This window comes from Neopelma chrysocephalum, unplaced genomic scaffold (assembly GCF_003984885.1).
Source record: "Neopelma chrysocephalum unplaced genomic scaffold, ASM398488v2 Primary Assembly neopelma1_81, whole genome shotgun sequence".
Lineage (NCBI taxonomy): Eukaryota > Metazoa > Chordata > Aves > Passeriformes > Pipridae > Neopelma > Neopelma chrysocephalum.
The window spans coordinates 1,570,791-1,597,376 of NW_020897743.1; the positions used below are offsets into that span (position 1 = coordinate 1,570,791).

The 26,586-nt window shown below is 48.4% G+C and overlaps 1 protein-coding gene and 1 long non-coding RNA gene across 5 annotated transcripts in view; one reads left to right on the forward strand and one right to left on the reverse strand.

The window, feature by feature from the left end:
- The first annotated feature begins 17,264 nt into the window (after positions 1-17,264).
- Positions 17,265-22,496, forward strand: LOC113971075. The gene is made up of 3 exons (XR_003535430.1): positions 17,265-17,378; positions 19,449-19,513; positions 21,434-22,496. It is a non-coding gene; the product is annotated as an uncharacterized LOC113971075 (long non-coding RNA).
- A 1,037-nt stretch (positions 22,497-23,533) lies between these two features.
- LOC113971100 (V-set and immunoglobulin domain-containing protein 4-like) overlaps positions 23,534-26,586 on the reverse strand; it is a 7,390-nt gene continuing 4,337 nt past the window's right edge. For 2 of the 4 annotated variants that reach the window (XM_027690661.1, XM_027690660.1), the window contains exons 6-7: positions 26,548-26,569; positions 25,073-25,734 (exon numbers count right to left, since the gene is read on the reverse strand). In XM_027690661.1, coding sequence (XP_027546462.1) covers positions 25,548-25,734; positions 26,548-26,569 — 209 coding nt within the window. In that variant the 3' untranslated portion in view covers positions 25,073-25,547. Of the gene's footprint in view, positions 23,720-25,072; positions 25,735-26,547; positions 26,570-26,586 lie in introns of those variants that run through there. The other 2 variants (XM_027690663.1, XM_027690662.1) reach the window with 2 other exon arrangements.

The following is a 26,586-nucleotide window of genomic DNA, read 5'->3' on the forward strand; positions in this document are numbered from 1 at the left end:
TGTTTTTGAGTCCTACATATGGAAATTGTTACTCTGAGTTATTACAAATAATTACTTCGTGACACTGGAATTCCTGGACAGGGTATCACACCCATGTTAGTGCTCCCTCAGACATGCTGCACTGAGCTGCCTGTGCTGAGGACATCACCAGGGCAGGACCAGGCTGCTGTCTGCAGCCTCTGATTGCTGCTCTGAGGAAATGGGCTGTATGCAGGACAGTTAGTCACAGAGCTCTGAATTGGGTGGAGAAGTTTTGCAAAACTGTCTCACCCTTAGAAGCATTGCCGGGACTGGATCTGCCAAAGTGTGATCAAAGTGTTTCCCTCCACTGGCTCCTGCCTTGGACAGTCCCTTATTGGGGAGGTAAAAACCCCTTATAGGAAAATGACAGCTGTTTACAAACAGTCCCAATCTCCTTCTAACAACCCGCTAATTTGTCTGTGACCTCACTCCTTCTGTAAAAGAGTTTGGAAGTGTTCCAAGGTTTTAACCTCTCCTAACACCACTATCCTGTGCTTCCAAAGGCGGAGCAGCTCAGAGAGCTCTCCAGGAAGCCAGAAATCCCCACACACCAATGTTTGCCATCATCCTTCCTTGAACATCGAGGCCCATCACACTACCGGGAGATAAAAACCCATCCCTGAGCAAGTCCTGGGGCACCGTGAGGCACAAGTTGTGCACATGAGATGGATGGGGGTGAGGGCATCAGGGCTCGTGAAGCCACGTCACTGAGTTGGTGGTGAGATCGTCGTGTGACATCCTCCCTCATCACACTGCATTTGGACAGAATAAGCAGCTCTTCTGCTGTGCATGTTCCCAAGGATTTTATCGGATCATTGTGGGACACTCTAAAGTTAATAGACATAACTTAAAACAGCAACATTTTTGTTTTCTTACTTTTTTGCACCAAGGCCAAATAATTTCAGAAATGAAACAAATTGAAACCACCTCAAACAGTTAAAAACAAACAAAACCTATTGTATGTTTTTTGTTTGTTTTTGTGTTTTTTTTTTTAAGTTAACATTTGGTAGCTTGAAATTAAACTATTAAAACATAGAGTGACTGTCTTGACTTCTCATGGTTTTTCAAGTTTTCTGGGCAAATAAGTTGGATACGGGTGGCTTTGGCTGCAGGAAATATTGGGGGCATTTGGTCTGAACAAGTGTTCCCAGTTTGCTCAAGATTGCTGATTCTTTCTGCCCATCTTCACCAGCAAACTGCTGTTTGCTGAAAAAGGAGGAAAACAGGGGAGAAAAGAGAAATAAACTCCAAGGACTTTGGCTTCCATTTGGCCTCTAGGACTTTGGCTGGAGATGCTCAGCACCTTGGCAAAGAGAGCTCACATGGAATGCTTGGGAGGACATGGCGAGGAGGGGACAGCAGAGCCCAGGAGCTCTCTCGGGAGTGAGATTTGTCCCAGGGACAAGGTGACGTGAGTGTCTCTCTGAAACCCTCCATCCCTGAGCCAACGGGTGTCAGAGGAAAGACATCTGACGGCAGCAAGTCTGTGGGTGTGGGGGCACTGGGGAAGGGGAAACTGCTGAGGAGAAGCAATTTTTATTCTGTTCTGTTGTTTAAAGCTCATCCATTGGTTCACCCTGGGCAGCCAAGACTGGGGAGGCACAGTATTGCCCAAGGAGTTGCTGGGGAACAGTGGAAGGAAACACTGATGAGAGAATGACAGAACAGTGGGTGGTGGTGAGCAGGTGTGAGCAGGACAGTGTCAGGGCAGTGAACGTGAGGAACTGCACAACACTGCTGGACCCATTTTTTGCTTTTTGGTCTTGCTCTCGACAACCTGTAGAAGGACTGTGAGTGCCATATCCCAGCAGAGAGGTTCCAGAGTGGATTATTCACAAGGGGTTTGGCGGGGATGGAAAGGAAATTATTTATAACAAAACAAAACAAAAAAGAAAAAAGAAAAAAGGAAAAAAAAACCTCTCAAAAATGTCTTGATGCTGAGATGTGTTAGGCTATTGTTTCCTGAAAAGAGTTGGAAGAAACTTCATTACCTAGGAAATTTTAAACTTTTTTCAAGCAAACAGTGCAAACTGTCCCATAGCTACCAAGTCTGTGCTACCCAAGCAAAATGGATTAGACCTATCAACAGGGATATCTAAATTCTACATTCAAGTCCTGCAATGTATTTTTTGAATGCTGCCCGTGTGCCAAACCAGAGAAAAGTCTTTATGCATTCCTAGTTTGAAGAGCTCTTGCTGTAAAGCCCAGAGCCTCAACCTGTCCAATTTAGATTCCAACAGCAGCACAGGCTTTGTTCAGTGTTGAAAGCTGTTGGCTCTATGATAATTTTCCATTCAGTTGCATCATTGCTTTAGTGAAAAATTCCATGTAGAAATACAGCTTGGAGAGAAAATGGGTGTTGACATTGTTGGATTGACTTCCATGGAAGGACATGAAACCTGGGCAAAGGCTGAAAGAAGAAAATTGACAGGTACCTCATGCACAGGTGGAAAATATCCTGCTCATTTCCCCGGGAGGACTCTCTTCCTTTATTACTCATGAAGAACTGCAGTTATGCATGAAAACCTCTGTGAATAAGCCCAAATCTGAAAATTACAAAGGGCACTCCAAGGAAATCAAAGCCTCATCATGGGCAATTAACTCTTCATTAAAGGAGGCTGAAAGAGGGCCATGATTAGAGCAATCTGATTTTGTCAAACTCCCCCAAGTGTATTGAAGCTGATAAAGTGCTTCAGCAGTTTCACTTGAGCTCCAGAAGAGGAGGAGCGAAGCCGTGTGGGATTCCAGACCAATTATAAGCCTTTTGCACTATTTTTATCTTTTCATGTGTTTTCCTTTCATGCATGTGTAAGAGCACAAGCATGTATCACTTTTCCAAGGCCATTATTTCAAATCCTGAAAAAAATTGTACACTACCCTGGCATTTTCAGCCTTTTGCCTCCTCTGGTGTTTTAATCAGTTTTAGTACTATTGCAGTATCCTCTACCAATATGCTAAGGGACTTATGTACCATAGGGTTGCAGGGCCTGAGAGATGGATTTGAAATTGAATAGAGGTTGCAATGACGTAGAAAATGCACGGGCAAAATACAGAGGTTTTGGTATTTCTCTTGGGAGCTTACACCTCAGTGTAAGAATGTTTTACTAGTTAGCTTGGTATGCCATTTGCAGAATTATCATATTCCTCTCAGTTGTAAACTTCTGACCAAAATATGTAATTTTCACACAGTCTTCATGTCTCCAAGTGCTGTCTGTGCTCCTCTGGTTACTCTTTGTCCAGTTTGCAAAGGCTACATGGTGTGTGTCTCAGTGCTAGTCAGCCATATAATTTCATTTCCTGGATTAGGTTCTATAAAAAATCCCATTCCTGGAATCAAAAACCTCCCGAGCCCATCCTGGTGTGTAAAGGTGGTTTCAAAAGACAAAATGTACTGTGGTGCTTTGTGTCTCCTTTCTATGGGCCAGTTTAATCCATCAGGGACTCATTGAAGGTGGCAAAAATAAGATCTGATCTGCTCAAAGAATGAAGAAAGCAGAATGGAATTCCTCCTGAGCTTTACCCAGTACTTTACTCTTTGCCACATCCTTCACTAAGATTCTGGTGGCAGCTCTGCACTGACAGAGGTATTTCTGCTCCTCGCAGGACTGGGGCTCAACTTTGCATTTCTGCAAACCATTGGACTGCTGACACTCCCAGTCCTGTGAAACAGGAGTTGGGAGGCATTGTGTGACATCTGCCCTCTGACTTGCATGAAATATCCACTGCAGTCAGGCTCCCACCCCGAGCCAGCGGTGCACACACACCCCCAGCATCACCAGGGCAGCAGGGTTTGGTTGGGAATTCACGCTTAAGGCTTTTTAAATGTTTTTATTTTTTGTGGGTTTCCCCCCTCCCTTCTTTGCACTAGTGCCACACACTTCCTAGAACAGGAATTAGTGGGAGAAAAAAATGATGATAGAGACAGGCGAGCAGAAACATCTGTCAGCCAGCTGGTTGCTCAGGACTGAAGGTCCAATTTTCAGTCCATGAACGACACTTGTCTCTGCTGGAGGGTAAATCTGAATGAGTGCCCAGGAGTCAAACAAGAACTGAGCAGAGGAAGCATCAGCACAGTCAGTAATACAGGAAAAGGTGGAATTTTTGTGGAATCTTCACTCTTTCCTGCTCGTTTCCTGCTTACTACATGTGAGCCACAGAGACAGCTTTTGTATTGCCAACTGAAGCCCAGCAGCTATTCTGGGGTGACCAGATTGAGAAAAATAGCCCATGAATAACCAGCTGGCATTAACCTGAGTTCATCCTTTGCTGTGATGTGCAATTCAGCTAACAACTGCTCCCATTTCCAGGAGTTTGGTCAAAGTTCTCATTTGCTTTATTTCTCTCATTCCTTTAGTAACAGCCTGGCAGCCACACAGCGTCAGGGAGGATGGTCACACTGGAAGCCTATGCCATGACACACAGGCACCAGAGCAGCTCCAGTCCTGCATGTGTTTTCCCTCTCATGGTCATAAGAGTTTCTATTTATGGATGTATGCTGATCTATGTGGTCTATTAATTTGGGAAAACTTTTATCTGGAGATCTCACAACCTCTTTTTGGTGCAAGGACTAATAAAAACATTTCACAGGGGTTTCCTGCTGCTAAAGGACAGAAATTAAGATGAACTTTCACTAAGATGTTTCTTTCATTGTGTTTTAGACTTGGTTTGGCAGTTAGGTGATTTATGGTGAACACCACATCCAGCACAAGGCTGCTATAGGCTATCTAAGTGTGTGTTTTTATAAAGAGATTACATTTAATCTCAAAGCCAGAAGGCCAATGGGGGAACTTTCTCAGGATCCTGAAAGTATCTTGCACAGAAAGGAGGGAAAAAACCCCAATACAAAACCTTACAAACAGTTTTGGAATTGCTTATACTACAAAAGTTTGACCTAACTGAGAATAAACCTCACTCAGACTAAAGGAGTCTGGCTTTGAAAGAAAAGCTTACTTTCTTTTGAAAGAAAACACTTCATTCCCCATCCCAAGAAACTGCCTTACAACCAAGTGCCAGAGGGATGGGAGTCTTCAGAGATAACTCGGTACCCAACCCTCTGTTATCATGGCTTAAACATGATTAATTCATGTGGAATCTGTTGTAATAATATTAGTCCTTGTGACCTCACTTGTTATACATGTTCCTGCCATTAGGACTCCAATGTGTTCCCTAAAAGAGATGGAGCTTGCAGCCCTCTGTGCTGTACCTGCTGTGGGGATATCTGGGTCTCCTCCTCTGCAACTGCTGCCCAGTTCTTCCCCCCCTGGTGACAGCAGCTGTCAAAGGAAAACCATTGGCAGTGATTCGGATGGTTTGGGTTGCGGGAGGGGTCCGGTGTCCCAGCATGTTTAGACTTTGCTTTGGTGCCACTTCACTCACTGAGAAATCGCCACTTTGTTCAATTTGTTGTTATTGAGTTTTGGCATTAACTTTTTTTTTTTCCTCTTTCCCATCACCCTCATCAAATTTCTTCTCTTCATCCATCTTCTTAATTCTATTACCTGACAGATACTGGGGGGTCTGGTGACCTGGACTTTTCTTTCTGTCCACAGCATGGCTCTCATCTGAACTCGATTATTAGAAAAAACAAGAAAGATTAAATCAGTTTAAACTCTCTTTTGTTTGCCAAATATATGTGGGACAATCACAGCTACTGTCAGATGTTGCTGGACTCAAATGTTCTGCCCAGGCTTTAGGATAGCAATCCATTTTCAGTGCAGGGACCAATACAATTCCTTTCCTCCTGTTTAGCTCTCATACAATAAACAAAGTTTGTCATGTACTTGGAGCCAGATTACTGCACTTTTCTTGGTTTTGAGCCCTGCTCCTAGAAGCAACCCCCTTGCCTGTGCATCCCCCAAGCCAGCAGGTCCAGCAGATTCTTGTGGGGATGCCCAGCACTGGAAATGACCTGGTTGTGTGGGGGCAGGTTCAGGGCTGCTCGGTGCCTCATGAGATCCAAATGCACACCCTGTAATCTCCTACCTTGGGCTACCTTGATCACTTTGCAGGTCTGCACTATGAGCTTAACACACACAGACTTCACAGCACTTATAAAATTTCTTCGGTGTCTGCATCATGAGAAGTGCTATTAACAATCAATTTCTTTGTTCTCCCAAGCACATTTTGTGCTGTTCTATCAATGTGCTCTGCAAACATGACAATACATTTCCCTTGATTTAATTTCATGTTGTTCTTCTTAATTTTAGCTTGTATCTGAAACTAGTGGTATGAAACTGTGCAAAAGGACATTTAAGTTGTTAGTGATCCCAGCCCTGATCCTAGTTGCTTTAGTATCCATAATCTCTGAGCATGGCACCAGCCGTGCTACCTGTGATGCTTGAATGCTCTTACTCTCCTTGGAGAAAAACCTTCTCCTGCTTTCCAGGTGCCAATCCTCTGCTTGTTGTGGACTCGGAACCCCCACTGCATCCCATTCCTGCCTGAACCACTACTCAGTGTACAACACTTCATGAATGTTCTTGCCCTTTGTATCAAAACATCCTTCATAGTAGAACAGATTTTGTGATTTTTAGGTAAGGATATAAATATTACAGTGCTTGAACTGAAGTATGGCAGCTGATGGTCACTGAAAAGGAAGAAACAGAGCAGTGTTGGAAGAACCAGGATTCCTGATGCTGTGGGATGTCCCAGTTGGCAGAGCAGTGTATAAACTACATACCTCCCAGATCACATCCCTCCAGCTTCCATTGATTTCCAGGTTATGGCTACGTTGCTGAACAAAACGTTCCCAGCTAAAAAGATTCAGCACCGGGCTGGTGATTTTCTGTCCTGCCTAATTATTAGCTCACACCCTGGCACTATTTTAGCCTTTGCTAATAATAGTCTCCTAAATGATGCCTGAACATTGTTTGGACAATATCATAAATCAGGAACAATTACCAATAGGCAGCATGGGGAAGCATAGAGTTTCATGCTATGCAAACACTGCTTGAAGGAACTGCAGCACAGGATGTGTTTTTTTTTACGTGCTTTGAACTGAAAAAAAAAAGACATGAAAAATTAAGTCATGCTTTAGAACCACAAAGATTCCACATGCTGGAGACAAGAGCTTTGTGGACACAACCATGCTGTTTGACCCCAGGGATGGCCTGTTCTGTTCAGAGTTGTGGGCAGAGCTGGGTGTTCCCCACAGGACCTGAGGTAGTCCTGGAGAGCTGTGGGACGGGGAAGGGCCACGTCCAGCTCTGTGTGAGCAGCCCCATGCTGCGGACAGGTCCGAGGCTGGGTGGGAGCTGCTGCCCTCCTCTCTTCTCTTCCAGCTGCTGGGCAGGACAGAGGCACGTCACCTCCCATCCATTCATGCTGAGCAGCACCAGATGGACTGTGGCCAACTGTTGGCACCAGGCTGTCCAGCTGACTCTGCGACCCAGGCTCCTCAGGACACTGCTCTGCTGTGCTGTGGCTGCAGGTTAGGTGGGAAGAAGCTTTTCTTTTGGAAGAAAAACCATCTTTTAAAGCCAGGAATGAAAGAAAATGGGAAGCAGTCCCACCATGCCACTTCAGCCTTTACTGGACCTTGTCAGACTGTTGCTAATACATTTAAATTGGGCACACAGCTGAAATGCAGAAGGTTTTAGGAGCGTCTGTCTTTCAAGTTCTCCCTGCTAGAAAGAGTTTTCACTGCAGTGGTCCCCAGGACCTCTCTTCTCACCAGACAGGCACCTTGCTAGCAGCAGCAGCAGGCTGGGCTCTGGCCAGGGCTGGCAGGGCTGCCATTCACCCTGGCAGCAGCTTCCAGGGCTGCCGTGGTTCTGCTCCGTGCCTGGCCTCTCAGGGCTGAAGGATGCCAACCCCTTTCAGACATGCTGTCTTCCTCAGCCCCTGCATCTCTCTGCTGCACAGCACAAAGGAAGGGAGAGGAGAGCCATGCCCCAGCACTGAGGCTGATGGCCAGGGCTGCTGAGCAGGAGTCCACCTGAAGGGGCAGGTCTGGGACAGGCGCGGTCTAACCTGCCAAAATCTGTCAGCACATGGCAAGCTCAAGAGAGGCTAAAGCCAGGATTCTATCAGAAGTGAAATCCTCCCAACCTTTTTTATGTGATCTAAAAAAACAGGAGAAGATAAACTTTCTTTCAAGCTATGGTCACACTGTATGTGTGGAGAAGTGTGTGTGTGTGTGTGTGTGTGTAAAATGAGAAAAGGTTTAAAAGACAAAGAGCCCCAAACTGTCAGGTCACATGAAGTAAGAAATGTTTTTTATCTTTTTCATGGGAACATGATGCAAAAGGCTAAGAACCAAGAGCTGAAAGAAAAAAAGTATCTGAAATATGCATTTATTTTATTCTTCCCATGTTTTTGCAAGTGAAAAATGTTATATATGGAAAGAAACTGAAGAACCCTTTCACTTTATCAAATAAATGAAAGGAAACGGGAGGAGGACCATGCCCCACTCAGTATGCATATATACTTTTATTTAGCTCCCAAAAAAGTGAAAGTGAAAAAGTGAAAAAACTACTGTCTCTGAGTAGAGAAACGAAATGTTTCAGTCCCTGAGAAAGTGACATTGCAAACCACATTTTCATGGGCAAATTGCACTAGTAACAGCATGACTTGGGTGCTGCCCAAAGGGGATGAACAACATCTGGGTAGCTATAAGCAGGAAAGCTTGTGGGACCCCAGAATGGGATCCAGAGCCCCACACAGGGCCGCAGGGAGCTCCAGGTCTGCTGCAGGAGTGAGGTGCATTGGGACAGCTGTGCAGCTACAGAGCAGGCCCTGCCACTTTGTCTGCATTGGCCTTGGCTCTCCCCGCCAGCCGCTCACAGGAACTCCCAATTCCCACTGTGAAGTACAGGTGCTCTTGATGATTCAGCTAAGGTGCCCTTGAAGAGTAATAATATCTCTTTTTTTGCCCCTGCTCCACTGTGGTTTGCAGCTGCCGCTGCTCTTCCCAGCTCAGCCAAACCCACCTCTCTGCATTTGCTTATAGTGCCAAGCACCAGCCCTGGGAGGCTGGTTCCCCTCCTTCAGGATGTGAGCTGCTCGTGGGTCAGCTCAGTTCCTCATCTCATTTCGCATCCTCTGAGCCCTGGCACAGGCCCCTTTCCTGTGGGACGTTCAGTGCTGAGCACTCGCACCACGACCGATGCCACATCAGCACGCCCAGTGCCGGCTGTGTGGTGTGGTCTGTCACTCACCCGTCCCTTTTGTTCCTCCAGTTTCCTCTGTCTCAAGGCATTAGTAGCACAAAACTTGTTATAGTGCTCATCCCAACTGGAAACACCTGCAAAACCTGAGGGACTGCAGCTGCTAGATAGCCAGGAGGAACTTTGCGAGGGTCAGGCTGGAAGATGCAAAGTTATGCAGGTGGGGGAAAGCTGGTCACTGCGATCCTGTGCATGCACATGAGGTGCCCTGTGCCCGGGCATAGGGCCCATGGTGGGCGGCGTCCAACCTGTGTGCACACAGTGCCCGGGAATGCTGCCCTGACGGCCCCTGAGCACACGCTGTGCTTGGGGAGCAGGGCTGGGACAGTGATGGAGGGGACAGGCAGTGCGGGGTGGGTTTGATTATGGTTTGGGGGCTGACAAGACCCAGGTCCTCTCCACTTCTGACATTGTTAGGCCCTGCGAGGTTTTCTTAACTGTGTCCCAGCAGAAAGCTGCGGCTGTCACAGCGACACCGAGTCACAGCAGGGCTGGCACGACGGCAATTCCTTTAAAAATAAAACCCGGGCCCCTGCCTGAAAGTCGTCCTTGTCTGCCTCTGACCAGCAGCCCTCTCCCTGGAGAGGCCGTAAGCCCAGCACCGCCAAGAATGTTCCCACGCAGCTTCCGCGGCACCACCCGCCGCGCAACGCGGGGCTCAGCCGGCCGCCAGCCCCGGCGAGGGGGGTCCCTCGGAGCGCTCCCGGGGCCGGGTCCATCGGGGCGCTCCCGGGGCGAGGCAGGGGCCGGGGTCGGGCGGGGGTCCCTCGGGGCGCTCCCGGGGCCGGGTCCATCGGGGCGCTCCCGGGGCGGGGCAGGGGCAGGGGCCGGGGCCGGGCGGGGGTCCCTCGGGGCGCTCCCGGGGCCGGGGCACGGCGCGGCAGCGACACCCGGCGGCCGCAGGGGAGGGCGGGCAGCGGGGCCGCTCCGCCCCGGGCCCGGCCCTGGGTGAGAGCCGCGCTGTGTCCGCCCGCCTGGCCCCGAGCGGGGCCTCTACGCGGCCCCGACGGCTCGTTCTTCCCTGCAGGCTCCAGAGCCCGCGTCGCTCTTCCCGGTGTGCTGGTGACTTGGGGAGCACAGCGCCTCTCCCGCTTGTGTCTCTCTATCCTTCCTTGCATCAGTCACTGTAAATTTGGCTTTGTGTCCGCTAAAATGTTGCAAATCCTTAGGCAAAACCCTAATGTACAGGAGTGATACGGAGCAGAACAGTTTTTAAACGACGCTCAATCTCTGGGCCCTGCAGAATTGCAGGCTGAGGCTGGAGCAGCAGTATCCCGGCTGGAGCAGCAGTGTCCCCGCCCGAGCACATCACCTGTGCCCAGCCTGCCCACCTGCTTTGAGAAGTGGCTCCAAGCAGCCTCTTGTTACCCTGTCTGCTCCAAGTTTAAGATTCGACATTCACATTTGCTCAGCCTTTGGCAGGAAGCCACGGGAAGGGCTGTGACCGTGCCAGCCCTCCAGATCAGCCCTGCAGGCAGATGGATGGCCTGACCCCTCGCCTGCGGGCATTTTGGCCTGTTCAGCAGGTAATCAGTGTCTGACACTAACACCTTCCCTGGGCCGTGTGCTCTGATGGACAATTTCTTGTCCCTCTGGGTGCCAAGTGTAAATTCACCATCTGGATAAGGCTGGGGTGCTACTTAAAATAGACTTTATACACCTTCTTGAATTTGTGCAATGTTGCATAAGCTGCTTTGGAAAGAGACATTTGTTGATGCATTTGAACTCTTCTGTCTGAGGGTTTTCAAAGCTCATTCACATCCTGGGATGAGATTAAGCCATGAGGGTTAATAAAACCTCTCCCCTTCCTTGTTTTTCCGTGATCTGGCCTGAAGAAATCTCTGCTTCATACCTGACTGAGTAAAGGATGTCAAGCAACTCAGCTACTTTGGGAAGGGTGGAGAATTCCCCAATTTCTACATGATGGCCTTTCATTGCTGCTCTAGGCAGTGTCATGTGAGGGACTGCAGAGGGAAGAGGCATGCTGATGGAGTTTCACTGGAGTGAAAATGTCTTAAGAGCTCCAATATAAGAGCAAAGATGTGCTGGAAATGGACACTGGATATTGGAGAGATTCTGGTCTGTTTGGTGGGTCTGTCCCAGCTCAGCTATAGTGTGGAGACATATGATTTAATGAACAGTCTCTTAAGAGTCTAGAAGAAGAGAAAAGGCTGCCCAGGTTGTGAGGACTGTGGTCTTCTTTAAAAGTACAGTTTTCCTCCTGGGAAGGGTGAGAAGCCTTGCAGCAGCCAAGGCAATGCTTACAAAAAACAGGACTCCCACTTTTGCAAACTTGCTGGCGGTTGTACCACCCCACGTAATTCTGTTTGGACTTTTCTTGTGCTACTGTGAAGGGGTCTGATGAAGCAAGTGATCCTGCTATGGCAGGTGTTTTTTGGGAACAATGTCTGTGAAGATCTCTCTCCAAACAGCAGAGGTTTGGTGCAATGGTTACAGGGTGGCCCAGCAGCGTGATACCTCACAGAGCAAGAGACAGAGGTGTGTTGTACATCAAACCCTTTTGTTCTGTTACAATGGCCTTGGGGAAACACTTCATTGCCACAGAGGAGGGTGGCTGATGTAAACCCAACTGTCACTGTTGAGCAACAGAGCAGGAGAGCTGTGAGCCAGAGCCCCGCGGTCACGTACTTCCCTTCAACAGCGACTCTGCAAGCAGAGGCAGTGGTGTCGAAATGCCCTCTGTGTGCTAAACGAGGGGTGAGTGATAACTGCTCCTCTGCCTCCTCCCAGAATGCCAAAGCAAAGTGTCTGAGAGCAGCCAATGCTCAAGGCACCTCTGGAACACTGTGACAGCTGCCTGTGGAGTGCAGGAGCGATAAACACACTGACTTGGTGTTTAGGTGTTCCTGGTCTGTTGGTCCCATGGGACCAACTGTTGGTCCCATGTTGTTTCTGCAGTTGTTTCTGAGGCTTAACCGAAGAGCAGAACATCTGCCCAGGGTCAGACGAGGGGCTGGCTGACCCAGCTCCCTGTCACTTGGAGATCACCAGCAGCAGATGCTGAGGGAAGAATGGAAGAACTGGGCAACTGGTATCTCTCTAGTGCAGTCCCAGTTTCTAGTTATCTGTGACTCAGGAGCCTTCAGAAGTGGTATCTCTGAACATGAAAAGCCCTATGTGGTTTTCTTCCCTGACTGCCAATTGCTTTTGACAGCACAGGCCCCTTGGGCAATGGGAGGGCAGCACCACTGCAAAGCTGCTTTTCCTGCTGGATTCCCATGCAGTAGAGAGCCTGGCTCAGCACAGAGACTGAAGGTGCAGAGCCAGGAGTGTGTGAGTTTACCACAGGCCTTTGCCCTCTATGTCATGTAGTGATCAGCAGTGCTTTGTACCCAGGATATTCATTTGGTAAGATCTCCAGAAAGTGACAGCAGAGAAACTTGGCTAATACAGGGTTTCGAAAGTAATATGCAGAGAAAAGAAATGTAGCATGTTCAGTAAAAGACAGCAATGGGAATCAGTAGCACTGTTGCTCTCTGCCTTCATTGTCTGTGAAAAAGAATTGGCACAATCCTCTGTTTGACAACTTAAATGCTTGTTAAATTTTTTTAATGTTAAAAAAGAAAAAGTATGGATTCTGTTCTCAGGGATAATGGGTGTGGTGTAACTGTATTGATACCAGCAGTGAATAAAGCAACTCCATGGCTCTTGATTTCTTTAAAAGTCTGTCAATCTTTCACACCCCAAGTAAGATTTACCTGCTTAGAGATAACTCTTTGTCTAGCCATGTAACAAGATTACTGCAAGAGAAAAGATAGTCCTTGACGGGAGAAAATATGGGAGAATATGGCTTTATTTTTCAATGATCTGCTGGAATTAAGGAGACGAGTGACTGCAATGCAACCTTATTTTGAGACAAAACTCCTAGGCAAGGTTACTTACTCAGCACCTGTGAACAGAGAACTGGTCTCAATTGAAAAGGGATGGCAGACTTTGGGGAAAATAAGCAAGTCTGGTTTTCCTCCACTCATATAAAAATCTAGATGTACTCATTAAAATGAAAAAAGAAGAAATCTAAGTTCCCTGAAGCTGCTTGACCTTTGGCTGGTGCTATTTTGCTGCTTCTTTAGGATTACAGGATCAACACTACTACTGTTCCCTGTATGCTATTATTAATAGTGGGTGCTGTACAGGATGTCTTTGGGGTCATTCAGTGGCTGTGACAGTTAGTGGGGTTTTCTTATCTCTCACTGTCCATCTGAAAAACAGCTTTGAACCTCCTGGTTGGTGTCTGTCTTTTTTTTTCTCTGTCTCTCTCTCTTCTTTTTCCTTAACCAGAGGTCTAAAATAAAAGTGACAAATGCATAATCAGCCATGAACAGAACAGCTCCGTTCGCTGGAGCCCAGCCTCTGGCTGTTGCTGCTGTGTACCCATCTGAAAAGGGGGCAGGAAGGGAGGATGGCACTGACAGCAAAAGCGGGAGGTCCATGTGGGGTGTTGATTTGTTTTTTGTTTTCTGAATGAGGTAAAGAATGGAAATGGGAACAAGGTGTTCACACAACTCAAATCCCAGGTTGGTCAGTGAGGCAGGGTTCAGCCGAGTGCTTTTTGCTGACAGACCTGGCAAGTAGCAGACCAGTGGTGAAGTCTTGTGCCAGAGGCAGGCTCGTGATGGGGATGAAATGTCTCTAACCTTGCTGACTGAAGAGATCCCTGCCCATTGTCCAGCTGCAGGGGTTAAAGGCCAGGGTGGTGGGAGGATCTCCCCAGTGAGTTTCTCCATCATGCATAGCTTGGCCTTCAAGGAATAGTTGTCATTTTTTTCTGCATTGTAGCAGGTTGTTTTAGTGCCTAGAGCTAAGCTGTGGCTTCATCAGCCATCTTCTGGAGGGAAGGAACTGTGACAATGCTCACCCCATCTTGCTCCTTGGAGAATCCAGCACCATGAGAGCTTCCAGAGGCACTGGGAGGTGCTGCAGTGGCAGTTCAGGGCTGCTCCTGGTTTCCCCTTTCCTCCTCTCCTCACTCTGCTGTGGTCACTCATGTGAACGCCCTTCTTTGTATTGTTTTCCCCGTGTGCATTCATGCTGGGCTCATACTGGATCCCTCAGCTTCGCCCAAGCAGGACCTGTAAAGCTGAGAAGTGTCAAAGCTCAGTCACATCTGGATGAACTGCCAAGGGCAGTGTTAGAGCTGGCTGCTGGAGGGATTGCTGCTGGCTTTGTTAGAGCCTGGGTTGTTAATACTGTGCTGCAGGGCAAGACAGTGACTGCTGTTCAGACAGCTCAGGAGAAACTCTGGTAGCAACTGGCTCTCTGAGATTTAATCTGAAAGCTCTCCAGGATCTAAGGATGGAGGAAAACAATTTGAACAGTTAGCCGTGCAGGAGTAAATGATGGTGTTCTTCACCTGGGAGAGAAACTAGACCAGGTTGTTCAAGGCCTTATTCAACCTGGCCTTGAACACATCCAGAGTTGGGGCATCCACAACCTCCCTGGGCAACCTGTTCCATTATCTCAGCACCCTCACAGTAAAGAATTTCTTCCTAATATCCAGCCTAAATTTCCTCTCTTTCAGTACCTATAACTCCTTGTCCTGTCACTACAGTTCCTGGTGAAGAATGCCTCTCCAGCTTCCCTGTATCCCCTTCAGATACAGGAAGGTCTCCATGCAACCTTCTCTTCCCCAGGCTGAAGAGCCCAAACTTTCTCAGCCTGTCTTTGTAGGGGAGGTGCTCCAGTCCTCTTATCAACTTTGTGGCCCTGCTCTGGTCTTGCTCCAACAGTTCCATGTCCTTCTTTGTTCCATATCTGCACAGATTGATCTGCACAGAGCAGCAGTTTTTCTGTGTCCAGTACAAACCTGTTAATCCTTTGTGCCTTACTTCATGGGAGGTAAAAAGTACAAGATTTTGAAACTACAGTATGAGAGAATTTGATGCATATTAATCAAATGGACTCTGTGACTCATTTTAGCTACTATTTTTCAAGTTGTTTTCCAAGAAAATTTCATGGTTCGGGGAACAGTATGCAGAAGCCTCTGAGACAGCATTTGATTGCAGTCTGTGACCCCTATAGCTTCTCTACCTCCTTCTTCCTCTTGCCAGAGCAAGTTACAGAGCTGTGTCTGCAAGTGCACTGAAAACACTTGCTTCATTAGGAAAAGTGGAGTGCAATTTCAAGGCTGTTGCACAGAATGGGTTGGTGACATCTGCAAAGTGGAGAGGAAATCAGCTCCACTGTGATACATCCACCTTGGACGTCACTATGGGTCCACAGGACTGGGCCACGGTCGGGTGTGGGCACAGTGGGGTGTCCTGGCTGGGAGAGGACACTTGATCTCCCACTGCCCCAGCTGATGAGTCTCAGGTTTCTGGTGGCATGTTGGCTAGAAGGCCTTCATGGACTGAAGCTTGTGCTGGCATACATAAAAAAATACAGCCTACATGAGCAGACCGACTTCTTTCCTCCAATAAAAACCAAAGTAAAAACAAAGCAAAACCATCCAGACCTTTCTATTCCTCTTTTATTGTATATTTTAAAACACAGGCAGATGAAAGAGGAACTGGATAGTAACTGTATTCCTCATTATCTAACTCTCCCTCAGGCACTGGAGATGGGTTTGGCTGTTAGTGGGATGGCTGATGGCACTGTGTCTGCATGCAGGCTTGGGAGCACCTTGAGAGTGCTCCGAGGGAGCTCAGTGGGCACAGTTACTCGGAGGCATAAGTAAGTATTTTCCAGATTGGGGATTTAGACAGAGCTGCAGGAACATAAAGTCTGTGGTTGCAGCCCTGGCATGCTGATAATGTAACTGAAAGTTGCTGGACTAGGGCAGGCCCTGGCCGTCAGCACTGGGGGGTCTCCGTGGGTTTTGGCTGCAGAGCCAGACAGCAGCGGGGAGGCAAAGCTGGGAAGGAAGGGCAGCAGCTGAGTGCTCGGAGTGGAAAAACCAGTCCTACAAGAAGTATTCACAAGTGCCCATCACACTGCATGGCTAGCTGATGGCAAACATCTGATGGCTTGGGATAGTGCAGAGTGATATATTTTTAATGAGTCCTGGCCTTACAAAATATACTGTGTACCGTACTAGAGAGATGAGGAATGTCTCTCTAAAATTCGTGTGTTTGCTTGAATCAGTTTGGCTCTTGCATGGCTGTCTGTGCTGCTGGCCTGGCACAGGCAGCTCGCTTGCCTCTGTTCCCAGAGCTGTGCTGGCCAGTTGGGCTCCCGGGCAGGCTGGATGAAAACAACACTGAGGTGTTGGGTGCTACTTGAGAACGCCTCATACTGTGGGCTGTCCAGGGGGAGTCAGGAGGGAAGAAACAATGGGACTTGCTTTGGTTACAACTCTAAACTGAACACTGCGTTTACTTTTCTGTGCAGGCACTCTGGATGCTGAGCTACTCCAGAGACAGGGATGGGGACCTTGGCCAATGGGTGTGTGGAAGGACCGGCAGGGGCACAGGACCAGTGCTGGCTCCTTGGTCAGGGACTGGGAATGCAAAGCCTGTCTGCCCATGCATGTGCCATGGAACAGAGGCATGACCATCCGCACTTGTGACTTCAAAAGGGAGGTGAGCCTTGCAGGGAAGCTTTTGGAGCAAAACTGTCTGCAATGGTTGAGGCATAATCCCATCCTTGCAAGCAGAGCCCTGCTCCCCTGCCCCTCAGACAGAAGGGTAAGAGATCCATTCCTCTGTGCACAGCACAGGCGTGAGCCTGTCTCCTGACAGAGCCCTTCTGGCCATTTCTGCTTTCCCAGCAGCCGGGGCAGCAGGGCCTGACCACTATGGGATGGGTGGCTTGAGGTGGCTGGACTTGGGACAGCTGGTGTGGCTCCTCACAGCTTCCCCGGTGACCTGCCCTAAGCTGCCTCTGGCTGGGGTGGCTGCTGGCCCTCCGAGCCCGGCCGGCTGAGGCGTCCTGGCTGCACAGGGCAAAGGCTGAGGTGCTCGCCCTCCTGCAGCCACCTCCCACCCGGCGCCTCTGTGAGCCTCGTACCCCGCGGCAGGATGGGGAGGGCTGCTTTCACAACCTGGATGTGTTGTCACTCGCATCCAGACATTTCCTGTTATCTAACCTCAGCCTTATCTTCCCCATTCGCAGCTTCCTCTTGAAGGAGGAGCAGCCCCTTCAAAACCAAGCTGTGTGCCTGGGCTGTGTCCCCACTGCGCTCCTGCACGACCCCCGGTGCCTGCCCACTGCGGGTCAGGATGGCCCACTATGGTAGGTGCCAGCTCCCTGTCCTGCCCACGGAAGGGTTGGCGGGGGACAGGGGAGGATCTGTCCTTCAGGGGTGACCTCCTGTTTCTCTGTCAGGAGGTCCCTAAGGGCCACGGGTGTTGGGACACAGAAACCCGCGGGGTGTCCATTTTCCTGGCAATGCAGAAAGCTTCCCTGCCACCCCGTGTTACACCTCGAGCTTCAGGGGGTCTGAATCCCACTCGGGTTGGGCTGCCTCCCTTCAGTGCTGGGCATGTGTCTACCTGAGCCAGAAGAGCTTTTTGGAGCCTCCTTTCAGGGGTGCAGTGGTGTTTGGCTGGGTGTGCTTTGGGTAGGGCAGGCTCAGGGATGGAATGCCGCTGGTCCCAGCCAGGAAGCACTGTGCTCTGGACCGCAGTTCCTTGATGAGGATGAATTACAATTAGCAGTGATATGTAGCCCTACTGGGTACCAGGATGCATGTGTGCATGCTCCCCCAGCTCTCTCACACACATGCTGCCTGTGAGCTGCTGGCAGCGGGCGATTTTGATCTAAATTGGTCATAGATGAGGCAGCGTGTGAAGAGCAGAGGAAGGTGCGGGATGGAGATGGGTGTAACCAGGGAGAGATCCTGTTCCAGCCAGGTGCAAGCACGCTCTTCAGCTTCATTTCTCACTGTCCCGGTGGCTTCAGTACAGCAGACAAATGCTTACCACACACCCCTCTTCCCCTCCTTGGGTGTCTGTGGCATGAGCAGCCATGGGGGCAGAGTCCAGGGTGCTTGGGCGGGGGCCACAGGGCTCAAGTGAGTGGAGGGGCTGTGGGAGCCTGTGCGGCTGGTGGCCCTTTGGTGTGAGCCTGAAGTGCTGGTTGCAATGTTTCTGATTCCCTTGCAAGACATTCCCACAACTGTCCCTGAAACCCAGAGGTCTCTCGCTGCCCTGTTCTCTGGCTGTTGGAACAGCAGCCCCTTGGGTGTGCAATGGGCTCTGTGCCCTCCATACAGGGCAGCTGGGATCACAGCCAGTGCCTCTGCTCCTGACAGCCAGCCAAAGCCTGGAGTCTGGATCTGCCTCTGGAAATTCCCAAGCCTCAGGAGCTTGTCTGCTGCTGGAGTGGGTGCAGCTGCTCCCAGAGAAGTGCCCAGCAGGGCTGCTCTGTTTCTCGGCCCTCCCGAGGGGACAGTTGCTCCTGGGCACTTCAGGAAAACTTCCGCAGAACTGGGGAGGGAGGAGGATGGCTCTGCAAATGGGAGCCATGTGCCTCTGGAGACCACGCGGAGTGAGGGCACTCCCATGGAGTTGGCATTCCTTGTGGTGCAGGGCAGAGGGGAGGGAGGACTTGGCTGCTCTGGGAGCTGGGTGCAGGGCTGTGCAGTTGGGGGGCAATGGTGCTGGGGGAGCCACCAGTGATGCTGAGGGATCATCGGAGCCAGGGGAGCTCACCAGTGACTCCAAGGGGTCAGCAGTGCCAGGGCAGCCACCAGCAGCAGGAGGGCTGGGGTAGGTGTCAAGGTACAAGTTAGGAAAGTGCAAGTTTATTTGTTAGAAGGGGGCATATTTCTGTGGGAGAAAAAGTGCTGAATTATGTTTTTCACTTTTTGGAGCAAATAGATGAGATTGACCTTACTGAGCCAAACATTCCAACATGTGTCTGGCAAAGCTCCCTGCAGTGTCTGCTGCAGGGCTGGGGGCATAGGAAGGTCCTATATGGAGCAGGACACCACGCAGTGGAAGCCTGCCATGAGCAAAGCATTGTTTGACTCTGTTAGGATGAAGGCTACCAGCTCCTAGGAGAAGCACACCCCAAGGTTTCAGCTGGCCAGGGGTTCAGCAGACCCTGTTGCCCACAGGGTATTCTTGCTTTCAATTCAGGCTGTGATTTGGGTTTCACTGGGTGGAAAATGGAGATAACCTTGATTCCAGTTCAAATTCTGTGTAATAAATGCATGCCTTGAAATGGCTGCAGCCTGCATGCTGGGGCTCTGCTACTCAGTATGTGAAAACCACCCAGCCACACTTTGATGCATGCTGTTACTAGGTTTAGCATTGAATCTATCCAATAATTTTACTTTTGATTTATTTTCATCACAAGTTGCAGAGCAGTCTGACAGCCTTGAGTGAAAATGTGCAGCCTGGAGGGGACTTTTTCTGACTTCGGTAAGGGACTGACTCTTTCTGTTTTCCCCTAGAGTATACTGTAGATTGTTCAGTTTTATAACTCTGAGCTTTTACTTGGAAATACCCACTTCAGCTTGAAACCAGAACCTCTACAATGACAAATTAATTCAGATTAGATATGATCTGTACGGTTAGAGTAGCAAGTTCCATTCCCATCTGCTGATAGAATTATCTCCACTGTGTACCCTCCCCTTATCTGTCCCTCATAGCAACATTTCAAGTGGCTGTTTTTCCCTTCAGAAAGCCACATGGGGCATTATTTTAAGTTGCAATTGCAGGAGCAGTGCTGTCTTCTTTTCTTCTTCCCCCTCCAAGGCCAGCTCTGCCCCTGTTAGACATCAGCACTGAAGCTGAGGGTAGTCTGGTCACTGATACCTGCTGAAAAGCCTGCTCAGTCTTTTTTGGGTGGCCTCCCCACACTTGGGTATGGCTGAGGGTCCTTTTGGGGATGACAGGGTCACTTGTACTCTGGTAGGCTGATCTTAAATCAGCTTATTAACACTGTTTTCTTATGTTCATGAAATGCACATGCTCCTTTTATCCATTGCAATATACTTTTATCTACCATGGTTGAATTCCATTTGGAAGGAGGAGCCAGAACAAAGAACTGGTCACTATCTATATCCCGCCCAAGGTGAAGGTGGAGACAGGGGGAATGCAAGAATTGCAAAGAAACTGATTTTATCTTTAAAGCTGTAGCTGTTACCTTGCTCTTAAACCTTATTCCTCTCTCTTCTGGGTTTGGATAATATGTGTTGGACATTACTGTTTTTTATTTTGTGCTTTCACATAAAAAAACCCTTTCCCTTTCCAGGTATGTTTCTGTGTGTGATCTTAGATGGTCATCTGCGTAAAATAGAGTCAGAGAAGCTAGAGATAGAAATGGTTGATGAATTGCCCATTGTATGATGCTGTGAATACACTTAATCCAATTCTACTTTTGTGTCTTAAATGGTTTACCTTCAGAAATATAATTAATAACATTTTAGTTTTTATTTTGATACTGAAAATAGTGTGACTACTCTCTCACAAACTGGTGCTCCTGGTCATGTGAAACTAAAATTCGGGGACTGGTAAGGAAGCTAAAAACATCTTGCTTAAACAGCTATATCTGAGTATGTCCATGGAGACTATGAAGAACATAAATAGTGTTGTGCAGAATGGGTGTGTGGCTTAGAAGCCAGGATGAATTTCTCTGAGAGAGTTGTATCGGAATTTAAAATCTGTTTTTAGGCTGAAATTCTGAAGAGTCAACATCTGAGAAGGACAGAGGACAGTAATACTGTGCAACATCTTCTCTTGTGTATGTTTTGTTATTTAGTTTTCTTTTAAGTGCATTTCTGCATTTCCTGCACGCTCTTGTTAAAAAAACAAGGGAACAACAGCATCTTTGGTCTTTGTTCAAGAGGTGTGTGTGGGGGGATATGATGTTCACCCTTAAAGGCTGGATTATGCCAGCGGTTCGGGGTGGAAAGCTCCACTTATTGCAGGAGAGGCTTTTTCTGTCTGGTGGAAATAAAGCAGAAGGGGGATAGTTTGTCAACAGAAGAGAAAGCTTCCCTTCACTCCCAAAGAAGTTCATTGTTTCCCTGTGTGGAGCTTGGTTTTCTTTTAGCATCATAATCCTTACGGTATTCTGCTGAATGGAGCAGTCTCCAGCAGAGTCAGCAGTGAAACCCTCTGTGTATGCCTGGGGCAGATTTGTACCTCTTTTTTGAATTAACGTAGTGCATATTTTCCTCAGCAGAAGGCAGTGTCTGCTGGTGTGGTTCTCTCTCACTAAAAGAATAGTGTAGGAGGGGGAAATATGGGAGGGTTGATGATGTTTTTTGCTAACTGGAAAAAGCCTCTGAAGTTAACATCAGCTCTTGTGCTTCTTTTCTCTCTCTGTGCCTCCAGTTTGGCATCCAGCGAAGACACTGTGACCCCCTGGGAGCTGCAGTGTGGCACTGCGTGTATTTGACAAGCTGAGTCCGACACTCAGTGTGCAGAGTGTCAGTTTGTCAAATACCCCAAGTGAGGCATTGCTGAGCAACACGGCGCAGCCAAGGGTCCAGCCCCTTCCTCCTGCTCTGGCAGAGTCTTCCTCTCCAGGCTCTGCACCTCTCCAGAAACCCACTGAGGTACTGAACAGCCCGTCCCACTGTTACAGAACACCTGTGCTGCCACGTTTCCCTTCAACCCCAATTTTGGAAGTGTCTACCGGGGTACCCCTCCCAACAGTACATCTGTGCAGAAGTGGTGGTGGTGCAGCTCCTCTGCACTGTGAAGGCAGAGAATTGGGCCCAGGGTCCTTGTTCTTTGCTTCCAAAGACAGTTCTCTGCTCTTCTACACAGCATTAACTAGCCAGCTGCTAATTAATCATCCTGCTCAGTTAACAAGGATTCTGGCAAGCATAATCACAACATCATGGGTACAGGCAGTATTATCCATAATACAAAATCTTTTCTTTGCACATGTAGGAATCTTTTTTCATTCAGAGTACAAACTAATGAGGCTGCTGATTAACTTATCTCTGGCCCATCAGCCAGTGAAAAATGCAAGTTTGCTCAGTCTGTTTTAAATTAGACCATGAAGTCCATTGCTTCTCCCGGCAGCCTTGCTGTTTGGAGAAGACTCCTTGTCTTTGGATGATCATTCCTAGTCAACCCTTGCAGCAAGGTTGCCTGTTTCTGCTATTTAATGAAAGTAATTCCCTCTAAATCATCCCACTTGAAGATGTCACAATTGGTAAGTGTTTTTAATGACTGGCTTGTGGCATATCAGATCTGCAGCTTCAGATATGTCAGAGTGGGGGCAGCGTCCAGCCCAGTTTGACAAATCAAACTCTCTGAAAGCATTTGACATGGAAAACTCAGAAATGAATAAAAATTCCCAAGACCCTACTGACTTGTTTTAGGACAGTACCACCAGCAAAATTTGCAATAGTTGAGAATATTAATAAACTTGAATACTAAGCTTTTTGGGCTTTTTATTGCAACTGTTTCTTAGTAAATATTTTGAAGAAGCTGGAGTTCATATGAAGCTGGGACCCATGAATTTGTATCATTGCCTAAGCAAATTGTGTTTTGCTTTTTGAAGAGCTCGTGCACTTCTGGACAAACACAGTCCTACTCCTTATGACTCACACTCCCATGGTCTTTCTCCAGCACCTACTCTACTCATGACTCACAGATATCACCCTGATCTTTATCACTGAGGTCAGCTTCAAAAGAGAACAAGGTCTATGATTTCAGGCTTTGCTTTGTGGATCCTTAATGTAGCAGACAACTCTGTCAGCCCCACCCCTGCTGTCACCCAGACCTCAAGGTTTCAACAGACCTAACCTCCTCTGCACCCCAGCTGGCCAAGTGTTTGTTTATGTCCTTCATTCTTGTTTTCTTGTGCATTTCCAGTTTTTGCTTTCAGTAGAATTTGTCCCTCTGCTTTTTGGATAACCCTCCCCTCCACCCCCTGGTTCCTTCTAGATGGCTGGGGGGAAGGGGAAGAAAGTTAACCTTTTCCTCTCTTACAAGAACAAATTAGAGTGGGATAAATTTCTCTGGGAATTCATGTCCCATGTTCCTGCTCTGAAGTAGGGGGCAAACCCAGCAGGTGTAAAAGCCTCCATGGGATGGGCACTGCAGTTGCTCTGAGGCAAGGGGAACTGTGAGTCTCGTGACACTCTGCTGGCCACTCAAGAGAGTGTGTTCTTCGGAGGCAGTGTTGTTTCAGAGCAGAAACTGAGGTTTTCCTTCTGTGCTGGAGCAGAGCTGGGACTCAGCAGATGAGTCCCATCACTGGGTGCGTGACCAGTGCAAGGAAAGGAGAAGTTATCTGGTTTGATGGTGATGCAACATAGCAAAATCCTCTGTGACTTCCAGAAGAAAAATGCTCTGTTTCCAACAGGTTTTACTACCAAACATGCAAAAACTATAAATCAAAAAATAATCACATGCTTGCTGCACAGGAAAAACAACCACCTCGGCACTGGAGACAGACTTTTTGTGTTTCCACTGTTCTGCTGCTTGTGACCAAAGCCCTTTTGCTGCCCAAACTGGAGGCAGTGACAACATGGAGTACATGGGGGCTGCTCCAACTGGAGCATCTGCTCCCCCTTTCTTAACTCCTGTTGCCTTCTTTCTCTGCAGCTTCTCCCAGGTCTTCTGAGGAAGGTGTCCAGACCTCCTCAGGGCAGATCGGTGCTGGGAGGAATCACAAGTGGGAAAACCCATGGTGTTACACAGTCAATGAGTGAACCTGGAGCTCAGAGTTTATAACAGCAAGAAAATTTGCACAAAACACCAGGATAATTGAAAATTAATGAGGATGGCACTTGTTGGGGGGAAAGAGAGTGCCATATCGTGTTTTGGGCCTGGATACGCTGAGGTGAGGATGGGGAAGCTGGGAAGTTTTCAGTTCCCTTTCCACACAGTGTTGACTTTGCACCACATGCTTCTGCCCTGCACGAGTGTGGCTGCAGCTTCCCATCCCCCTCATTCCTCTGTTCCACACCAGCCCTGAGTGCTGATGCCAGCAGCTTCTCCAGCGTGGGCTCTCCAGGGCCTGCTTGTGGGGGTGTACACGAGGCTACAGCAAACACACCCTGCGAGGGGTGACTTCCCTCAGCCCAGGGGCAAAGCATCAGAGACCCACATGCATTCCAAACGGTGCCCACACTGCTTACCCTCGCTCAGGGCTCAGCTCTCCTCTCCAGCTGGGGCAGGGGGGCTGGTGGGTCTGAGAGAGCAGCACCCACATATGAGCTAAGGGACCGGTGCATGGAGGGGGCCTGGCGCTGCCGTGGCCCCACAGGGACAGGCTGGATCATCCCTGCCTCATGGGAGTGCAGCAGCCTCACACAAACAAGCAGGAGGGTGTGCATGACCTGAGCTCAGCTGCTTCCCCATGCTCCCCCTGCTGCACCCACTGGTTTAATAAAAGCCAGTAACTCTTCTTACACATTTGCTTTGTTAAGGACAGGTGGCATCCCCCCTCCCCGACAAGCCTGGAGAACAGAAGAATGCTGGCTGGAGGGACAGATAGGGAGGACAGACCTCTGCCAGCAGCATCTCAGTACAGGCAAGGTACAAACGATTAACAGTGAAGAGGCAAACCAGGATATCAGCGTATTGTAGGGAACGTGCTGCAGCTGAAGGCAGGAGGAGCATTTTACAATCATGAGCACCCACAGCATCCCTGTAACGTAGGTCAGCATTAATAATCACACAGATTGACTTGTGTCCCACAGAGGAAATCAGTGTCAGTCTGTTAAATCCAGAGAGGTCCCTTAATCATTATTCAAATGCTTCAAATTTCTCTCTATTTTGTTATGCCTCTGGCCCCCACACTGTAAAAACTAAATGCCACCATTTCCTTCAACATCAGTTCTGGTTTTCCAGGAGAAAACCAGTGGTGGCAGTTTGGAGACTCATTCCCTCTCCCTCTGTGCGCTGAGCTCCAGTCTGGTAGCAAAACTGACATTCCTGGGACATCAACCTCCCATCTGTGGTCCCTTTATTATGCTCTAACAAAAAAAGACTCAGGGACAAGCAGGATGTACAAACCAGTATTTGCTGTACTGCAAAAGCCAGACGATGTCCATTTCCAGCACAATCCCTGGTTCTTTGCAGCCTGGGATGTCCTAACAGGAACATGCACTGAAAAGTACCCTTGCTGGTGTTACTGGCTGGCAGCATTGCACCCAGCTACTCCTGGATTTGCAGGCTAAAGATGTTCACGTTCCAAGTCCCTCAGATCCTCTCTTCCTGACCTCAGTCATTCAGGCTGCTCAGAAGTTACTCACTCTGTAGAAGTGGACAGACAAATGCTCAGCTGAGGGTTTCTGCTCCAGTGGGCAAGGCCTCCTTTGCCAAAGCCCAAGAAGATTATGCAGCTCCTCTGGGTTTAAGCAAGCAGTGAAACATTTATCAGAGCAGAAGACCAACAGGAGGAAGGGTTTGCTCCTGTTAAGTTCACCATTTGGTATGTGCAGTCCTGCATGGCTACTCATGCAGAAGAGCTGGTACTCTGCTAAATTCCCTCTATTTCATATTCTGATTCCATTGCAGTCACAAGGTTCTCATACTCAGGACTCTTCCTGTCTTTCACGGTGAAAGTGTCATTGGATGTTTCAGCATTAGAACATGTCTCCTTGTGAAGACACTTAACAGGGACTTTCACCTCATCCTCCAGCGCCGTGACACCTGCAGAGCTGTGGCTGGGACAGGACAGACACGAGTGAGTGGGATGACTAAAGCAGACGGCACTTCATTTACATGTTAGTCAGAGACAAGATCTACCACATAATATGTGGAATAGCAAAATTCATATTACTCTAGAGAGGCCCTGTGAGGCTCTGAAAGACACTAGAAAGTGACGTTAAAAGAATTACACAAAAAGAAGCGCTGAACAGTTAACCCTGGTACCATAAATTCTCATGGCATTATCATGTTATATTCTAAAGTTACCAGCAGACACTCTAGCCTTTGGAAAGTAATTACCAGGAGCAACTGGAAAAAATGGCTACAGATGGCTGGGGTGTGCCTCTGAGTAGGAAAGCAGTATGAAGGGTTAGAAGGTTGAGATGAGGACCAGGCAGAAGATGTGTTTGTATAATCATAAGCAAATAGGAACTGCACAAAGTAATACCTGGGCAAGCACTGAAACATGTTTCTTATGGAGAAAGGCATGCATAGAGGGAACTTATCTCTAGGGAAGATATGAGAATTCCTGTCCTTTGCTTTGTTAAATAATGGTGAGAATTTCCTAAAGAGAACAGTTTTCCCATGGCGTGGGATAGGCAGAGCAAAGGACCCAGAGTATCCTTCTGTTTTTCCACCACATTCAAGAATCTGGCTATCTCCTGTGCTCAAGTATTAATGTCCTTGTGCTGCTAACTAAACTGCCAAGATGTTCAGATCCTCCCCCTGCAAGGCAAAGAAGTCTTTGCGTTTTCACTGAGCCAAGAGGCTTTTCGGGAGCAGACACCAGTATAATGTGCTTAATGTGGCAGGTAGGAAATTACACTCACAAAGCAACTTCATAGAGAGGATCTGAAAAAAAAAAAAAA